General features: G+C 37.5%; 1 protein-coding gene across 1 annotated transcript in view; it reads right to left on the minus strand.

Annotated features, from left to right (window-relative positions):
• LOC132550604 (uncharacterized) overlaps positions 1-15,823 on the minus strand; it is a 58,529-nt gene extending 42,706 nt beyond the window's left edge. Inside the window, exon 1 of the mRNA XM_060214694.1 lies at positions 15,666-15,823. Coding sequence (XP_060070677.1) covers positions 15,666-15,823 — 158 coding nt within the window. The remainder of the gene's footprint in view (positions 1-15,665) is intronic.
• Between the last annotated feature and the right edge of the window lie 247 nt (positions 15,824-16,070).

The raw sequence follows: 16,070 nt of genomic DNA on the forward strand, positions 1-16,070 counted from the left end.
AGGGGAGAGACTTTATTGTGACACTGACACTTCTCATACTTGACCAATGTACTGAATATTTCTTACACTCCAATGAATTTTAAATAAAAACTTTTTGAAATAATGCTTAGAGATGAAGTGAATTATTGAGTGGCAGTTTTGTATAAAACCTTTTGAGTGTTGGGTGGTGTACGCCCACTTTGATGTTGAGTAATCGTCTTAGTGGAGGGAGGGTAAATATACACCACATGTAAGGCATATGTTCTTTTACAGTCCAGTGAGAACCTACAGTGAAACAAACACTTAGTGTGCCTTATCTCTTGTTAAAAGACAATATCTGGTGAGCAGGTGATATATATTTACATCCTACGATAAATTGATAAATTACAGTCGTGGAAATGTTTGTATTCTACTCACTAAGAAACAATAATTTGGAGCACGGACAGATTGATTATCTATTGATAAAGAGATTAGCATGAGTTTGGTGAGCACAAGAATAACAGGAGATCTCAGCAAGCTTTCTACTGATTAAGGGATACCTATTGATAATTATCTATAAAACTTAGAGAACTAGATGTGTCTGAGCAGTTGGAATACCTCCTGTATCAATCAGGCAGAAATTTGGACATTTTTCACTGGCTTTGTTAAAAGGTGCAATCCTGACTCACTAAACAAGACAATGTGGTGAATTACAGTCGCCCAGACATCAAGTAACGTAGCAGATACAACCCCGACTGTTTTTTCTATGTACGTAAAAGGTCAAAATATAGGTCAGGGTGACCTACCTTTGATACATGACAAACAACTTCACCAAGATGAACCCATAACTCCATGAAGTTCCAGTCATGCAGCTTTTTCAATGATGTCAAAATGGGGGTCACAGTGACCTACTTTTTATACATGACATACCACCTCACCAAGGTTTAACCTATACCTCCGGTATGAAGTTTCAGTGTAGGATAGTGTAGGAGAGCGAAGGAGAGAGTGGAGAAACAGAGACACAACACAAAACTATGGTTCCCCCAGTTCCTGGTGAGGACTAATGAAATTGAAATCCTTCCTGTGCAATGTATGCTGCTGAATCTGAAATAAAATTGGAGATCTACCAGTTTTTCTGTTCTTCTTTTTAAATTCCCATTGGAGTTAGGCAGGGCCCTAAAATACTGCTCTAGGTATTAACACTTAATAGCCATGATAATAGATAATAAACCATAAATTATAACAGAATGACAGACAAGGTGTCGGGCACGACCATAAATTATAACAGAATGACAGACAAGGTGTCGGGCACGACCATAAATTATAACAGAATAACAGACAAGGTGTCGGCCACAACCATCAATTATAACAGAATGACAGACCAGGTGTCGGGCACAACCATCAATTATAACAGAGTGACAGACAAGGTGTCGGGCAACAACCAGACAACAACCATAAATTATAACAGAATGACAGACAAGGTGTCGGGCAACAACCAGACAACAACCATAAATTATAACAGAATGACAGACAAGGTGTCGGGCACAACCATAAATTATAACAGAATGACAGACAAGGTGTCGGGCACGACCATAAATTATAACAGAATGACAGACAAGGTGTCGGGCACGACCATAAATTATAACAGAATGACAGACAAGGTGTCTGGCACGACCATAGATTATAACAGAATGACAGACAAGGTGTCGGGCACGACCATAAATTATAACAGAATGACAGACAAGGTGTCTGGCACGACCATAAATTATAACAGAATGACAGACAAGGTGTCGGGCACGACCATAAATTATAACAGAATGACAGACAAGGTGTCGGGCACGACCATAAATTATAACAGAATGACAGACAAGGTGTGGAGCACGACCATAAATTATAACAGAATGAGAGACAAGGTGTAGGGCAACAACCATAAATTATAACAGAATGACAGACAAGGTGTCGGGCACGACCATAAATTATATCAGAATGACAGACAAGGTGTCGGGCAACAACCATAAATTATAACAGAATGACAGACAAGGTGTCGGGCACGACCATAAATTATATCAGAATGACAGACAAGGTGTCGGGCACGACCATAAATTATGACAGAATGACAGGCAAGGTGTCGAGCAGGACCATAAATTATAACAGAATGACAGACAAGGTGTCGGGCACGACCATAAATTATAACAGAATGACAGACAAGGTGTCAAGCACGACCATAAATTATAACAAAATGACAGACAAGGTGTCGGGCACGACCATAAATTATAACAGAATGACAGACAAGGTGTCGGGCACGACCATAAATTATAACAGAATGACAGACAAGGTGTCGGCCACAACCATCAATTATAACAGAATGACAGACCAGGTGTCGGGCACAACCATCAATTATAACAGAGTGACAGACAAGGTGTCGGGCAACAACCAGACAACAACCATAAATTATAACAGAATGACAGACAAGGTGTCGGGCAACAACCAGACAACAACCATAAATTATAACAGAATGACAGACAAGGTGTCGGGCACAACCATAAATTATAACAGAATGACAGACAAGGTGTCGGGCACGACCATAAATTATAACAGAATGACAGACAAGGTGTCGGGCACGACCATAAATTATAACAGAATGACAGACAAGGTGTCTGGCACGACCATAGATTATAACAGAATGACAGACAAGGTGTCGGGCACGACCATAAATTATAACAGAATGACAGACAAGGTGTCTGGCACGACCATAAATTATAACAGAATGACAGACAAGGTGTCGGGCACGACCATAAATTATAACAGAATGACAGACAAGGTGTCGGGCACGACCATAAATTATAACAGAATGACAGACAAGGTGTGGAGCACGACCATAAATTATAACAGAATGAGAGACAAGGTGTAGGGCAACAACCATAAATTATAACAGAATGACAGACAAGGTGTCGGGCACGACCATAAATTATATCAGAATGACAGACAAGGTGTCGGGCAACAACCATAAATTATAACAGAATGACAGACAAGGTGTCGGGCACGACCATAAATTATATCAGAATGACAGACAAGGTGTCGGGCACGACCATAAATTATGACAGAATGACAGGCAAGGTGTCGAGCAGGACCATAAATTATAACAGAATGACAGACAAGGTGTCGGGCACGACCATAAATTATAACAGAATGACAGACAAGGTGTCAAGCACGACCATAAATTATAACAAAATGACAGACAAGGTGTCGGGCACGACCATAAATTATAACAGAATGACAGACAAGGTGTCGGGCACGACCATAAATTATAACAGAATGACAGACAAGGTGTCGGCCACAACCATCAATTATAACAGAATGACAGACCAGGTGTCGGGCACAACCATCAATTATAACAGAGTGACAGACAAGGTGTCGGGCAACAACCAGACAACAACCATAAATTATAACAGAATGACAGACATGGTGTCTGGCAACAACCATAGAAAGTAAGGTGCATCAAAATCTAGGGATCAAAATCATGGTTTGATACACTGTCATGCTGAAGAAAACGTAAACCATAAATCAGATTTTCTTCTAGTCCCAAATTTTCAACTCATTCCTGAATTTTAAATAATAACATTTTTGGAAAATGCCATTAGCTCCTTATGCCCTTAGACTCTCTAAAATTCTGCAGATATATATTGTCTGGAATGAAATTTCTTTCAAAGCAAGAGAGGTTTAAGTTCATTACAAACCTGATACTCCAGGGGTTACCATCATTTTCACTCGTAACTCCTGGAGTTAAACATTTTGGGTATATTGATACATCTCTATCAGTAGTTACAAGGAAAGGGGGAAGAGACCAAGAGATCAAGCCATTATTTCTGACAAGTCAGGAGTGGGCTTATTAAAGGACATTTCATTGTAAACTCATTGAACAATCATATACAGATATCAGACATTGTAATACAATAGATGAAAGAGGACAATTTTTGACTTACTTCCTGTCCAGGACATCAAATTACCTAACCTAGAAATTCAAAACTGCCTAACCATAACACCACCATGACATACCCAAAAATGGATATCTGTATATATTAGCAGTTTTCTAGTTCTGTTCCAATTTTACTATATATGGGAGGGCTTATTACGAGGCATGTCATATTGCCTGATAAATACGAAATATCTGAAGTTCTGACTACGGACCCTACTATACTATCCTTCACACTTTAGTAATATCACATACATGTGCTCCAATAAATTTATTCATATGTTTGTACACACAAAATTGATTCAACAAAAAGGATGGTGACATGGACTTCTCAAAGTTTGACAAACAACACATTCTTTCTATTTAAATCCCTTTCACTGATGTGTATTTCATTTCACTATCCCTGCATGAGTCTACAAAAACTGGCGCCAGACTCAGATTTAATTTATTGTCCAGGCAGATCTACTAGAGCAGGTTCTTGTGTCTACCCCAGCTATAAAAAATACAGCCTACAAGGTATGCATCAGAGGACAACTTAGTCTCATTACAGAAATACACGATATGAGGGTAAATTACTCCATCTCTGGCAGTCAGGTGTAAACTGAAGCATCATATTGAAGATCAACGAGATTTATTGTAACTCAGACTTGTGTCCTGCATATAAACTCGACAAAATTTAATATAAAGTCAGTTGTTATATAATGTTATCAGTGAAATTTCATCAATATGAACTTAAGAAACGTGCCATAAACTAACTGATGTTAAAGTCAGTCATATTTGTATCCCATTCAAATATATCTCTCACAACTAAATTTCATCATAACTTGATTTTATTAATTCATTTTTTTTGGAAACACAAGGATGTATTTTAGAACAACATGTACCGATAAATTGTAACAATATACAGGTATATATAGAAAATAAGAGATGTATACATTGTATAATCACAGACGCTTGGTAAAACATTCAATGTCCACATGTTTATTACTGTGGTAACAGTTCTACTAACGATGACAAATTAATAGAAACTTTGACTTTAACCTTATGTTATACCTGTGTATTTATGTTATACCTGTGTGTACTTATGTTATACCTGTGTATTTATGTTATACCTGTGTACTTATGTTATACCTGTGTACTTATGTTATACCTGTGTGTACTTATGTTATACCTGTGTATTTATGTTATACCTGTGTGTACTTATGTTATACCTGTGTACTTATGTTATACCTGTGTATTTATGTTATACCTGTGTACTTATGTTACACCTGTGTACTTATGTTATACCTGTGTACTTATGTTACACCTGTGTACTTATGTTATACCTGTGTACTTATGTTATACCTGTGTACTTATGTTACACCTGTGTACTTATGTTATACCTGTGTACTTATGTTATACCTGTGTACTTATGTTACACCTGTGTATTTATGTTATACCTGTGTACGCATGCTATACCTGTGTAGTTATGTTATATGTTACACCTGTGTACTTATGTTATATGTTATACCTGTGTACTTATGTTATATGTTACACCTGTGTACTTATGTTATATGTTACACCTGTGTACTTATGTTATACCTGTGTACTTATGTTATATGTTACACCTGTGTACTTATGTTACACCTGTGTACTTATGTTATACCTGTGTACTTATGTTATACCTGTGTACTTATGTTATACCTGTGTACTTATGTTACACCTGTGTATTTATGTTATATGTTACACCTGTGTACTTATGTTATATGTTACACCTGTGTACTTATGTTACACCTGTGTACTTATGTTATACCTGTGTACTTATGTTATACCTGTGTACTTATGTTACACCTGTGTATTTATGTTATACCTGTGTACGCATGCTATACCTGTGTAGTTATGTTATATGTTACACCTGTGTACTTATGTTACACCTGTGTACTTATGTTACACCTGTGTACTTATGTTATATGTTACACCTGTGTACTTATGTTATACCTGTGTACTTATGTTACACCTGTGTACTTATGTTACACCTGTATACTAGTGTACTATGTTTACCTGGTACAGAAAACATACATAGTCTGTCAGGATTAAAAGTCTGTATTTAAAAGTTAAACTTTGTGTAAGTTGGTGAATTTACACCGAGAAGAAGTTTGCATGATTGCTGTAACAAACACTATATATTAAATCAGCTCAGACATCTATAGCATCATAGATGTTATCCTCAATATTTCTACACAAAAATAAAAAGAAAATTAAATGTAATATTCACATCTTAAAAGAAACCAATAAACAATTTCAATTTCAGTTCAGAAGTTTTCTTCTTTTCATCTAATGTTGTGAATTCAAGGAGAGGTTCTCATGTACAGAATTAGTATAAAGTTGTTCTGAGATAGAACATATATTTTGTTTTGTTTTGTTTGTTTATTTTTTAAGGATGGGAGAGGAGAGAGAAGATATAGAGATTTTGGCAAATTTTGAATAACTTTATGTTTAGTTCCTAAAAACATTACAAGAAACACATAAAATGAATAAAAGAGATTAAACATGGTGTAAACCATTGAATTAAATGAAGCAGTACTGTTTGGACACTGACATGGATGGAGGGTGACCAACTACACACAACAGAGGTGAACAGGTCAGATCTCTTCCTGGAAATATTGCTAAGCTATCATTATACTGTCTGTCCACTTTACAGAGCACTGGTCTATTCTTGCCACTGGTCAGCTACCGGTCAACCACTGGTCTATTCCTGCCACTGGTCAGCTACCGGTCAACCACTAGTCAGCTACCGGTCAACCACTGGTCTATTCCTGCCACTGGTCAGCTATCGGTCAACCACTGGTCTATTCCTGCCACTGGTCAGCTACCGGTCAACCACTGGTCTATTCCTGCCACTGGTCAGCTACCGGTCAACCACTGGTCTATTCCTGCCACTGGTCAGCTACCGGTCAACCACTGGTCTATTCTAGCTAGTTTTCAGTTGATGAATCCAAGGTGTGTTTTGATTATTACTAGGATAATCTAAAATCCAGTCATGTTAACTAATATTGATGTATTAATGTTTAATGCCTTAAATTTAACAAACAAAACATGAGAGAATGTTTAGGACATTTACCGTACCTGACTTTTTAAAAGTAAGCTTGTAACCAATATCTGACAGTTAGAAAACACTGGTTTGAAAAGGGTATGATATAGTATCTGGTATTGGGGTAAATTACATTTAAGTATGGGGTAGTGATGACCAGGTATAAAAAGAGGGCGGCCACCTGGCAGTATAAAACACATACTAAAATACACGTCCACACCTCAGGAATAAAGATTTTCACAAGTCTTCTTTCTAGTGGAGGTTCTTACCAAACGTATCAAAAGAATTACATTCATAAACTAAGCCTGACCAAAGCAAAATCGTTTCTAAAAAAGATAGGTTTGACATTGTGAAGAAACACACATCAAAATAAACAGATAGTGACTAAATACATGGAAGGGGGAAATATTTACAAGCATTCAATACTTATAGACAGGTGGTAGATATAGATTAGTGGTAGATATAGATAGGTGGTAGTTATAGACAGGTGGTAGATATAGATTGGTGGTAGTTATAGACAGGTGGTACTTATAGACAGGTGGTAGATATAGACAGGTGGTAGATATAGATAGGTGGTAGTTATAGACAGGTGGTAGATATAGACAGGTGGTAGATATAGATAGGTGGTAGTTATAGACAGGTGGTAGATATAGATTGGTGGTAGTTATAGACAGGTGGTAGATATAGATTGGTGGTAGATATAGATAGGTGGTAGTTATAGACAGGTGGTAGATATAGATAGGTGGTAGTTATAGACAAGTGGTAGATATAGACAGGTGGTAGTTATAGATAGGAGGTAGATATAGACAGGTAATATATATACACAGGTGGTTGATATAGACAGGTGGTAGATATAGACAGGTGGTAGTTATAGACAGGTGGTAGATATAGATAGGTGGTAGTTATAGATAGGAGGTAGATATAGACAGGTAATATATATACACAGGTGGTTGATATAGACAGGTGGTAGATATAGACAGGTGGTAGATATAGACAGGTGTTAGATATAGACAGGTGGTAGATATAGACAGGTGGTAGATATAGATAGGTGGTAGATATAGACAAGTGGTAGATATAGACTGGTGGTAGTTATAGACAGTAGTATATATACACAGGTGGTAGATATAGATAGGTGGTAGTTATAGACAGGTGGTAGATGTACACAAGTGGTAGATATAGACATGTAGTTATAGACAGGTGGTAGTTATAGACAGGTGGTAGATATAGACAGGTGGTAGATATAGATAGGTGGTAGTTATAGACAGGTGGTAGATATAGACAGGTGGAATACATAGATAGTGGGCAGACATAGACAGGAGGTAGATACATACAGGTGGTAGTTATAGACAGGTGGTAGATATAGACAGGTGGTAGATATACACAGATGGTATATATAGACAGGTGGTAGATATAGACATGTGGTAGTTTTAGATAGGTGGTAGATGAAGACAGGTAACAGATATACACAGGTGGTAGATATAGACAGGTGGTAGAAATAGACAGGTGGTAGTTATAGACAGGTGGTAGATATAGACATATGGTAGATATAGATAGGTGGTAGAGATAGACAGGTGGTAGATATACACAGGTGGTAGATATAGAAAAGTGTTAGATATAGACAGGTGGTAGAAATAGACAGGTGGTTGTTATAGACAGGTGGTAGATATAGACAGGTGGTAGATATAGATAGGTGGTAGAGATAGACAGGTGGTAGATATAGATTGGTGGTAGATATAGACAAGTGGTAGATATAGACAGGTGGTAGTTATAGACAGTGGTATATATACACAGGTGGTAGATATAGATAGGTGGTAGTTATAGACATGTAGTAGCTATAGACAGGTGGTAGATATAGATAGGTGGTAGTTATAGACAGGTGGTAGATATAGAAAGGTGGTAGAAATAGACAGGTGGTAGTTATAGACAGGTGGTAGATATAGACAGGTGGTAGATATAGATAGGTGGTAGTTATAGACAGGTGGTAGATATAGACAGGTGGTAGAAATAGACAGGTGGTAGTTATAGATTGGTGGTAGTTATAGACAGGTGGTAGATATAGATTGGTGGTAGATATAGATAGGTGGTAGTTATAGAGAGGTGGTAGATATAGACAGGTGGTAGATATAGATAGGTGGTAGTTATAGACAAGTGGTAGATATAGATAGGTGGTAGATATAGACAGGTGGTAGATATAGATAGGTGGTAGTTATAGACAGGTGGTAGATATAGATAGGTGGTAGTTATAGACAAGTGGTAGATATAGATTGGTGGTAGATATAGATAGGTGGTAGTTATAGACAGGTGGTAGATATAGACAGGTGGTAGATATAGATAGGTGGTAGTTATAGACAAGTGGTAGATATAGATAGGTGGTAGATATAGACAGGTGGTAGATATAGATAGGTGGTAGTTATAGACAGGTGGTAGATATAGATAGGTGGTAGATATAGACAGGTGGTAGTTATAGACAGGTGGTAGTTATAGACAGGTGGTAGATATAGATAGGTGGTAGTTATAGATAGGTGGTAGTTATAGACAGGTGGTAGTTATAGATAGGTGGTAGTTATAGATAGGTGGTAGTTATAGACAGGTGGTAGATATAGATAGGTGGTAGTTATAGACAGGTGGTAGATATAGATTGGTGGTAGTTATAGATAGGTGGTAGATATAGATAGGTGGTAGTTATAGACAGGTGGTAGATATAGATAGGTGGTAGATATAGACAGGTGGTAGATATAGATAGGTGGTAGATATAGATAGGTGGTAGAGATAGATAGGTGGTAGTTATAGACAGGTGGTAGATATAGATTGGTGGTAGTTATAGACAGGTGGTAGATATAGATTGGTGGTAGATATAGATAGGTGGTAGATATAGACAGGTGGCAGATATAGATAGGTGGTAGTTATAGACAGGTGGTAGATATAGACAGGTGGTAGATATAGATAGGTGGTAGATATAGATAGGTGGTAGTTATAGACAGGTGGTAGATATAGACAGGTGGTAGATATAGATAGGTGGTAGTTATAGGTGGTAGTTATAGATAGGTGGTAGATATAGATAGGTGGTAGTTATAGACAGGTGGTAGATATAGATAGGTGGTAGATATAGACAGGTGGATATAGACAGGTGGTAGTTATAGACAGGTGGTAGTTATAGACAGGTGGTAGATATAGATAGGTGGTAGTTATAGACAGGTGGTAGATATAGACAGGATATAGATAGGTGGTAGATATAGATAGGTGGTAGTTATAGACAGGTGGTAGATATAGATAGGTGGTAGATATAGACAGGTGGTAGATATAGATAGGTGGTAGATATAGATAGGTGGTAGATATAGATAGGTGGTAGTTATAGACAGGTGGTAGATATAGATTGGTGGTAGTTATAGACAGGTGGTAGATATAGATTGGTGGTAGATATAGACAGGTGGCAGATATAGATAGGTGGTAGTTATAGACAGGTGGTAGATATAGACAGGTGGTAGATATAGACAGGTGGTAGATATAGACAGGTGGTAGATATAGACAGGTGGTAAATATAGATAGGTGGTAGTTATAGACAGGTGGTAGATATAGACAGGTGGTAGATATAGATAGGTGGTAGTTATAGACAGGTGGTAGATATAGACAGGTGGTAGATATAGATAGGTGGTAGTTATAGACAGGTGGTAGATATAGACAGGTGGTAGATATAGACAGGTGGTAGATATAGACAGGTGGTAGATATAGACAGCTGGTAGATATAGACAGGTGGTAGATATAGACAGGTGGTAGATATAGACAGGTGGTAGATATAGATAGGTAGTAGATATAGACAGGTAATATATATACACAGGTGGTTGATATAGACAGGTGGTAGATATAGACAGGTGGTAGAAATAGACAGGTGATAGTTATAGACAGGTGGTAGATATAGACAGGTGGTAGATATAGATAGGTGGTAGATATAGACAAGTGGTAGATATAGACTGGTGGTAGTTATAGACAGTAGTATATATACACAGGTGGTAGATATAGATAGGTGGTAGTTATAGACAGGTGGTAGATGTACACAAGTGGTAGATATAGACATGTAGTTATAGACAGGTGGTAGTTATAGACAGGTGGTAGATATAGACAGGTGGTAGATATAGATAGGTGGTAGTTATAGACAGGTGGTAGATATAGACAGGTGGTATACATAGATAGTGGGCAGACATAGACAGGAGGTAGATACATACAGGTGGTAGTTATAGACAGGTGGTAGATATAGACAGATGGTAGATATAGACAGGTGGTATATATAGATAGGTGGTAGATATAGACTGGTGGTAGATGAAGACAGGTAACAGATATACACAGGTGGTAGATATAGACAGGTGGTAGAAATAGACAGGTGGTTGTTATAGACAGGTGGTAGATATAGATAGGTGGTAGAGATAGACAGGTGGTAGATATAGATTGGTGGTAGATATAGACAAGTGGTAGATATAGACAGGTGGTAGTTATAGACAGTGGTATATATACACAGGTGGTAGATATAGATAGGTGGTAGTTATAGACAGATGGTAGATGTACACAGGTGGTAGATATAGACATGTAGTAGCTATAGACAGGTGGTAGATATAGATAGGTGGTAGTTATAGACAGGTGGTAGATATAGATAGGTGGTAGTTATAGATAGGAGGTAGATATAGACAGGTGGTAGATATAGACAGGTGGTAGATATAGACAGGTGGTAGATATAGATAGGTGGTAGTTATAGACAGGTGGTAGATATAGACAGGTGGTAGATATAGACAGGTGGTAGTTATAGACATATGGTAGTTATAGACAGGTGGTAGATATAGATAGGTGGTAGTTATAGACAGGCGGTAGATATAGATAGGTGGTAGTTATAGATAGGAGGTAGATATAGACAGGTGGTAGATATAGATAGGTGGTAGTTATAGACAGGTGGTAGATATAGACAGGTGGTATATATAGACAGGTGGTAGTTATAGACATATGGTAGTTATAGACAGGTGGTAGATATAGATAGGTGGTAGTTATAGACAGGTGGTAGATATAGATAGGTGGTAGTTATAGACAGGTGGTAGATGTACACAAGTGGTAGATATAGACATGTAGTTATAGACAGGTGGTAGTTATAGACAGGTGGTAGATATAGACAGGTGGTAGTTATAGATTGGAGGTAGATATAGACAGGTGGTAGTTATAGATTGGAGGTAGATATAGACAGGTAATATATATACACAGTTGGTTGATATAGACAGGTGGTAGATATAGACAGGTGGTAGATATAGACAGGTGGTAGTTATAGACAGGTGGTAGATATAGACAGGTGGTAGTTATAGATTGGAGGTAGATATAGACAGGTAATATATATACACAGGTGGTTGATATAGACAGGTGGTAGATATAGACAGGTGGTAGAAATAGACAGGTGATAGTTATAGACAGGTGGTAGATATAGACAGGTGGTAGATATAGACAGGTGGTAGATATAGATAGGTGGTAGATATAGACAAGTGGTAGATATAGACTGGTGGTAGTTATAGACAGTAGTATATATACACAGGTGGTAGATATAGATAGGTGGTAGTTATAGACAGGTGGTAGATGTACACAAGTGGTAGATATAGACATGTAGTTATAGACAGGTGGTAGTTATAGACAGGTGGTAGATATAGATAGGTGGTAGTTATAGATAGGTGGTAGATATAGACAGGTGGTATACATAGATAGTGGGCAGACATAGACAGGAGGTAGATACATACAGGTGGTAGTTATAGACAGGTGGTAGATATAGACAGGTGGTAGATATACACAGATGGTATATATAGACAGGTGGTAGATATAGACAGGTGGTAGAAATAGACAGGTGGTAGTTATAGACAGGTGGTAGATATAGAGATATGTTAGTTATAGACAGGTGGTAGATATTGATATGTGGTAGTTGTAGACAGGTGGTAGATATAGACAGGTAATAGGTATACACAGGTGGTAGATATAGACAGGTGGTAGATATAGACAGGTGGTAGATATAGATAGGTGGTAGTTATAGACAGGTGGTAGATATAGACAGGTGGCAGATATAGACAGGTGGTAGATATACACAGGTGGTAGATATAGACAGGTGGTAGATATAGGCAGGTGGTAGTTATAGATAGGTGGTAGTTATAGACAGGTGGTAGTTATAGACAGGTGGTAGATATAGACAGGTGGTAGTTATAGACAGGTGGTAGATATAGACAGGTGGTAGATATATACAGGTGGTAGTTATAGACAGTAGTTATAGACAGGTGGTAGTTATAGACAGGTGGTAGATATAGACAGGTGATAGATATAGAAAGGTGGTAGATATAGACAGGTGGTAGTTATAGACAGGTGGTAGATATAGACAGGTGGTAGATATATACAGGTGGTAGTTATAGACAGTAGTTATAGACAGGTGGTAGTTATAGACAGGTGGTAGTTAGAGACAGGTGGTAGATATAGACAGTTGGTAGTTATAGACAGGTGGTAGATGTATACAGGTGGTAGATATAAACAGTTGGTAGAGATAGACAGGTTGTAGATATAGACAGGTGGTAGATATAGACAGGTGGTAGATATAGACAGGTGGCAGATACAGATAGGTGGTAGATATAGACAGGTGGTAGATACAGATAGGTGGTAGATATACACAGTTGGTAGATATAGACAGGTGGTAGTTATAGATACAGAAGGTTCTTCTGGCAATCCTTCAGATTTGATTCTGTGGGTATGTGTTTGTTAGTGCTATTTTTCCAGTAATATTCTAACTTTTTCCTCATAACTATGACTTTGGCTTGAAAATATTAATTAATCTGATAATTATTTCACTGTAATTAATCCCCAATCTGCATCACTGACAATATATTTACAATGTAAGATGGTTGTTTTATAAAACTAGAACTTTGTGAATTTTGTTCCACGTTTTAGTCATTACTGCAGGTTATCAAAGACATGTGAGCGCGGATGAAACACTGATTTTATGTTCTGGATCTTAGAATTAAACAGCACATTGATTTAGCCCACTTAGTTTTGGGCCATAAAAAGTAAATAACAAAAGAGACCCTTATAACAGTGTGAGACAATTCAATTATCGAGAATGAAATTTGCCACAAAAACTGGCAGATTATCATTAAGCAATTCAAAAACAGAAATTTGATACAGGGTGCAATTTCTGTTTGGCAGTTGACAGATTAAAAACCAATAAAAACACCTCAAGAAATAACATACAGTTTTATCTGATTTTGTTCACTTGACAAAGAACTGAAATAATAATATCATTTTTGTTGTGTTGACAGCCCGGAGACAAGTCTGTTAATTTATATAGTAACCCTAAAACATCCATGTTTTATTTCTTTGAAGAAATAAAATGGGAATTTAACTCAATTGTACCATATCCTAGTACATATTAATACTGTGTTTTGTTTATTGTTGTAAGATTGTATTTCTCAATGATAGAAAAACAAAAAATTACTGAACATCAACTCTCATATCAACTACTACATATGAACACCCTGAAAAACACCTCAGCTTTACCGTTCAGTATCAATGATTTCATCATTTTTTTTAAAATTTCAGACAACAACTAGTATATCTTCAGTCTTCAGTTCTGAATTTTATGTACTTAGTCTACAATAGTCAACACATGAACAAAAAGCTTGGCTTTGACTTTATTCTTATAATTGATGACTTGTTTACAAGACAAACAAGTCAAACATTACAACAGGCATAAAGCATTGAATACTGGTTACTAACACTTAATGATGGTAAAATTCTTAATCAGTTTGCTGACACAAAGTTTCAATCACACCTCAAAGGTAACATAAGGGAGACAACTCTGACATTACAGGTAAGAAAAATAAACAAAGGGAGTTTTTTAGATACATTAGAGATTTGCAGACATACAGTACAGATATGCAGACATACAGGTGAGATAGGAATACATACAGTAGAGACAGGCAGACATACAGGTGAGAAAGGCAGACATACAGTACAGATATGCAAACATACTGGTGAGATTTGCAGACATACTGGTGAGATAGGGATACATACTGGTGAGATAAGGAGACATAAAGGTGAGATAGGGAGACATACTGGTGAGATTTGCTGACATACAGTGGAGACAGGCAGACATACAGGTGAGATAGGCAGGCATACAGTGGAGCTGGGAGACATACTGGTGAGATTTGCTGACATATGGTAGAGATATGCAGACATACTGGTAAGATTTGCTGACATATGGTAGAGATATGCAGACATACAGGTGAGATAGGGATACATACAGGTGAGATAAGGAGACATACAGTAGAGACAGGGAGACATACTGGTGAGAATTGTAGACATACAGTAATGATAGGGAGACATACAGGTGAGATTTGCAGACATACAGTAGAGACAGGCAGACATACAGGCGAGATACATTGTAGGCAGACATACAGTAGCGATAGGGAGACATACAGTAGAGACAGGCAGACATACAGGCGAGATACATTGTAGGCAGACATACAGTAGCGATAGGGAGACATACAGGTGAGATTTGCAGACATACAGTAGAGACAGGCAGACATACAGGTGAGATTTACAGACATACAGTAGAGATATGCAAGCATATTGACAATTCAGAGTGTTACAAGAACATGTAAAACTTACCTGACAAACGTGCCACCATTTTGACGAGGTTGCCGAGAGAAGCAGCCATCACTATTTCTCACGTGATAACCTTGTGTGTTCGACACCTGAATGTCCCCTGTCACGTGGCGCCTGCATCTCCCCGTGGTTCTGCACTTGAGTGTCGGAGCATACGGCATAGTTGCAATCAACAGTGAGCATTCCAAAATACAGGGTTTTTTCAGTTTTTTTTTCTTCTTTGAAAATTAATATCGCTGACAATACCACAAATTCACTGACATTGAAGTTTGTCAATGAGATTCAGACAAAATCATAATACACGACTAGCTGTAAACTGGGTCCGTGTTTGAATGAAACTCTTACGTTCATTTTGACGCAAACCCACTCCTTTGTTTTCAACATCCTCAAAAAAGTGTTATTTTCCAT

The sequence above is a fragment of the Ylistrum balloti genome, unplaced genomic scaffold (assembly GCF_031769215.1).
Source record: "Ylistrum balloti isolate Yb309-2 unplaced genomic scaffold, AGI_CSIRO_Ybal_v1 Utg370134, whole genome shotgun sequence".
Taxonomy (NCBI): Eukaryota; Metazoa; Mollusca; class Bivalvia; order Pectinida; family Pectinidae; genus Ylistrum; species Ylistrum balloti.